Genomic DNA, 4,682 nt, shown 5'->3' on the forward strand with positions numbered 1-4,682 from the left:
GATCTCGTTGTGTAACATACTCTATACTCAATTCAGCAAATCTCATGTGTTCTTCAGCATAAAGCATGTGTGATTCAGCAATTCTTATGTGGCTCTCAGCAATTCCTGTGTGGTCCTCAGCAATTCTTATGTGGCAATATTTTATCCTCACAAGTTAATTGCGTGAATGTCGATTTAATAGCACGAACTTCAAGATCTTTAAGATATTAAAGTTAACCCAATTGCGTACTTCCTCTGTTCGATATTAGAGCCGACATTTGACTTCTCAGTGAGCCTACATGTTCAATTTTGATCCAAATTTGATGAATCGAACCACATTAGAAAGAGTATCTACAACGGGAGGTAAAGTTCTTTGACGGAAAAGCTCGAAAAGCACGTCTTTATGCTCAAAAACTGCTTCGTTTTTCGCACTTTTATAAAATTACAAATATCAGATCTTTTGAGTTTTATATTTTTCAGGGACTTGAGAAGTGGTACGTCGAATGTGCAATCGAAGTCACCCAGAATATACGGATAACGTCCGGATAGTTTAAAACACTTGAATTCACTATTGGCAAATGTTGCTAGTAATTTGGAAATAGTGAAAAGGTGATATGTCGGCGGTATTTGCGAACAGAGGAAGTAGTAAATAACTTATTTATTTACTACGCAATTGGCCTCGGGGAAAGATATTTTACTTCCTCTGTTCCATATTAGTGCCGACATTTGACTTCTAGACGCCCCCAAAAAATTGAATTCTTGTCCAAATTCGATGAATCATATCATGTTCAAAAGAGAATCCAAATCTAGATGAAACTTCTATTGACTGTAAAGCGGGAAAATCAAATTTTGGCGCTCAATTTTTACTTCGCCATCGGGTCTTCGAATAAAAATACAAAATGTGGAATTCAGAATTAAAATTTCCAGGACCTAAACACGTCGACAACCATGACACGGCAACCCACCGCAAGAGAGCTCTCCTACGCCAAGAAGAAGCATCACCTGACGGCCATGGGAAGCTTGGTCGCGGAGCAATCGTTTCAACTGCCTCCCAACTCAACATCCACCGAACCACCGTCTCCCGTATCTCGAAGGCCTGTCAATGAAACGCACTGGTGCCATCGTTAAAGGCAGGCCATGTCGGCCAGCCGCCGATATGCACTACAGACCTCGTCGTCAGTACTCTCCATGCAATCGCTACGCTCGACGATGCGCAACATGTCGGAAGCCACTGGCATTCCACTAGAATGAATCGACACAACCAAATGTACCACAAGAATCGGCAGAAGGATTGAACCAATCAAATTGCAGGAAACCATCACCGACATCGAACTAGTGTGTGACCGAAATTGGTGTGAATACAATCACCGGGACACTTTTTCACATTCAAAAATCAGTGCAAAGAATCGATCGATAGATTTGGCTAATTAGCACAAAAGTCCAAACTTGGGGTAAAAGAAAAGAAGTAAAAGTCCAAAATTGGGGTAAAAGGACAATACTACGTAGTAGTTTATTGTAGCGATATCGTTCCGGTGGACTTCTGCATGCTGTTGGCAGCGCAAGCTGGACTAATAACGTTAATGGCTCATCTGGATGCCGCGAATTATGGGATAAAATGACGAAAATCTAGGAGTGACTCGCAGGTGCTGTACGTCCGTCAAGATGCGGCATCGTCTTATGGACAAAACGGCCACCGCTGCACTCGACTGCAGCGGACTGTGGAGTACAGCGACGGTAGAGGACATCGCAGTATAGCGCTACTCCAGTCGTTTCCTCGACTCGACGATCGAAAACATACACACTTAGTGTGTATACATCGGTGGACATCACAGTAGCCGTCCACCATCACTGCCCCGCTGTCCGCCACCGCGGCCACACCACAATGTCCTCCATCATGGACCCACTCCACCGCCCACCACCGTCGCCCCAAATAGCAGGTAAGTGACTTCCGTATGTCCGTCACTGTGCGGAACCACCGTGAATGTCCCAACGTTAAACTAACTTCGCGTTGAGTCAACTACTTGAGAGCACCTGGGCAAGGATAACGCACCGCCATCTCATGGCCTAGATTTCCGGGTAGCACTGCAGTAAAACACCGCGTTTGCCGAAATTTCATCGGCAAACACCCCTGTTAACGTATCCAGAGGAGCCCAAAATTATAGCTAGAAAGTTCACGAATTATGGCATAAAAAAAATGACCAAAATGGTCAATTTCTCATGTAAAGACAGTCCATGTGACCACGTCAACATCAATGTTCTGTCAAAACGGCGCATTTCGAAAACCGCAGCAACCACACAGCACACAGATGGGCATTTGGACTACCACGTTGGACGAGATCGTGCAGAAGTCCATCATACGTATCACGGGACATTCGAAACGTCTCCTCGAAGGCATCCTCGTTTCCTTGCAGTATTTCCCACAAAGCCCCCGACAAGATGGAGACCCGCTTTGACGTCTTCAAGAGGTATGCGAAGTAGTGGTAGACCAGGTATGACAGCAACATCATGCGACGTCGCTTGAGGCGCCGACGACGAAGCAGGATCATCATGGTCCTGAGCATCGTTTTGGCGCGCTAAAGTTTGAATCCGGATGAATCCAGACGGTTTCACCCTCTCTTCTTTTTGTATTGCGTTTGTATATTGGACAAATTTTGTAAAATCTCATTTCGAGTTTTGGCATGTTTTTATGGCGTGGTATCCAGAGGAGCCCTAAGCTTGCTACGGATTGTACTCAGATGTAATAGAATCAACAGGCTCTCGGCTGATATGTCATCCGAATTCACAATAACAGACTGTCTAACAATTCATACTATCTATTTTTGTTTCCTTATAGGGGTCACGACACCCTTCTCACATTTCAATTTGCCAGCAACTGCATCATGGTCAAGCCTACTTACATCGCTGCATTTGCTGCTCTCACCACGGCCAAAATCGCCCCCAGCGTCCACCGCCACTTGGAATCCAATGAGGACGTGGACATTTGATTGAATTCAAAGGAGGCAACCAGCGTGCGCTGGAAGCCGCCCGTCTTGAGCGGGCTAACTTTAACGATCGCGGCTCTAGCATCGCCCATGTGCGCTCCCTCTTGGAGAGCAACATGGAGACGTCCCATAGCGCGGCGGTGGAGCTGCTGTCCTCGCAGACAAAAGCCTTGATGACCCCGATTCCTCAAGGATGGGCTGACATCAACTCCTAGACGAATTGCGAAGGAATGGGCTGTCGATCTCATCTACTAGCTACGAAAATGTATACTGCACTAATCTACTTCAAGTTGAAGGTTATTCTCTACGCCTTCTTCAACGGCCTTGCCCGTTAATGGTGTGACAATATTTGACTTGTTCGACAGCCTTGCTTGCCATCGGTTTCGTTAACGATCCGACAAGCTGTATTCTTGGTCAGCAACCTTGCCATCGTTACATTCACCCCCGGTTGTCGACTTGGCAGCTTTGATTATTGAACGCGAGTCTTCGAGCAATCGTTTGAAATGGGAAACATGCTTGATGCTGCCCTCAAGCTCCCGAGTTGCTTCGTGTTCGGGCAAACCATTCCACTGGACCAAGTACTCCTTCTTCCGATTGAACTGTCGTTGCTTCAACAGCGCTTCAACGATGTGCAGTTCATTTCCAGAGTCGTCGAGAATGATTGGAGTCACCTTCGGTATTGGTCTTCCTTGAAATCGCTCTGGGTTTTGGACATGATGCTTCAAGCGATCCACATTGAAGACATCGTGAAGCCTTCTCATACTTCGTGGTAACTTCAACCACATCGCATTGGCGTTCACAACTTCTTGTATCTTGAACGGCCCAATGAATCGTGGCACGAGCTTCGCCATTACATTCTTGTTTTTGACTTGAGCATGCTTCAACGGAATGTTTCGCGTCGCCAGCATCGCATAATCGCCTTCGTTGAACTCTACCGACGTAGTAGTTCTTCTGTCGAGCTTGTGCTTTCTCGAGGTTGTCAAACGCCATGCGCACAAGTTCCTTGCGGTGTTCCGCGAAGTTCTTTGCATACTCGTTTAGTGCCTCGATCTCGTTCAGCGCTGGGTTGCGTAACTTTCTTACCGTATCCACTTCAAATGGTGTTAACCCCGTTGACACTTGAACTAGGCCTTGATGTGCATATTCGATGGTTCCAAGATGTTCTGACCAGTCGTGGCCCAAGTATGACACTTGACATCTCAAAGCATCTTCGAGGGTCCAATTTTGTCGTTCGGTGGCTCCATCACTTTGCGCTCGACCCGCCGTTTCATGCAATGCTTCACGCCCATGATCTTCATCAACGCTTGCCAAAATTCACTCGTGAACTTGGAATCTCGGCCGCTGATGACAACTGCTGGAAAACCATGGTGTCGCACGACTGCATCGAAGAACTCCTTCGTTGCTTTGAGAGCATCGAGTTCGACGTTGTCGCACAGTATGCCGGACGCTTTGACATTTTGTCAACGCACGTCATGATCGCATCCTTTCCGTTCCAGACCGGTAAACCCGTGATCCAGTCCATCGAAACTGTGTGCCAACATTCCTCAGGCGATTCGATCGGAATCATTATTCCATTCGCCTTGGCGCTGCTTGGCTTGTATCGCGAACAAGTTTCACACGCCGCAACATAGAGTTTCACGTCTTCTTCTAGACCGCTCCAATAATACAATTGTGCAATGTGCAATTGCGTACGCCGTACGCCGGGATGAGCCGTGGTGCTTG

At 46.8% G+C, this 4,682-nt stretch overlaps 2 protein-coding genes across 2 annotated transcripts; one reads left to right on the forward strand and one right to left on the reverse strand.

Annotated features, from left to right (window-relative positions):
* Positions 1–927: 927 nt before the first annotated feature.
* On the forward strand, positions 928–3,175 carry H257_19074 (hypothetical protein; the record flags this gene model as incomplete). Its single annotated transcript, XM_009848224.1, has 4 exons — positions 928–1,062; positions 1,623–1,713; positions 1,815–1,916; positions 2,976–3,175. The coding sequence occupies 4 exons, from the start codon at positions 928–930 to the stop codon at positions 3,173–3,175; spliced, it is 528 nt and encodes a 175-aa protein (XP_009846526.1).
* Positions 3,176–3,346: 171 nt separating this feature from the next.
* H257_19075 (hypothetical protein) lies at positions 3,347–3,991 on the reverse strand (the record flags this gene model as incomplete). Its single annotated transcript, XM_009848225.1, has 1 exon — positions 3,347–3,991. One exon carries the CDS (start codon positions 3,989–3,991, stop codon positions 3,347–3,349), a length of 645 nt encoding a protein of 214 aa, XP_009846527.1.
* Between the last annotated feature and the right edge of the window lie 691 nt (positions 3,992–4,682).

The sequence above is a fragment of the Aphanomyces astaci genome, assembly GCF_000520075.1.
Source record: "Aphanomyces astaci strain APO3 unplaced genomic scaffold supercont1.339, whole genome shotgun sequence".
Lineage (NCBI taxonomy): Eukaryota > Oomycota > Saprolegniomycetes > Saprolegniales > Verrucalvaceae > Aphanomyces > Aphanomyces astaci.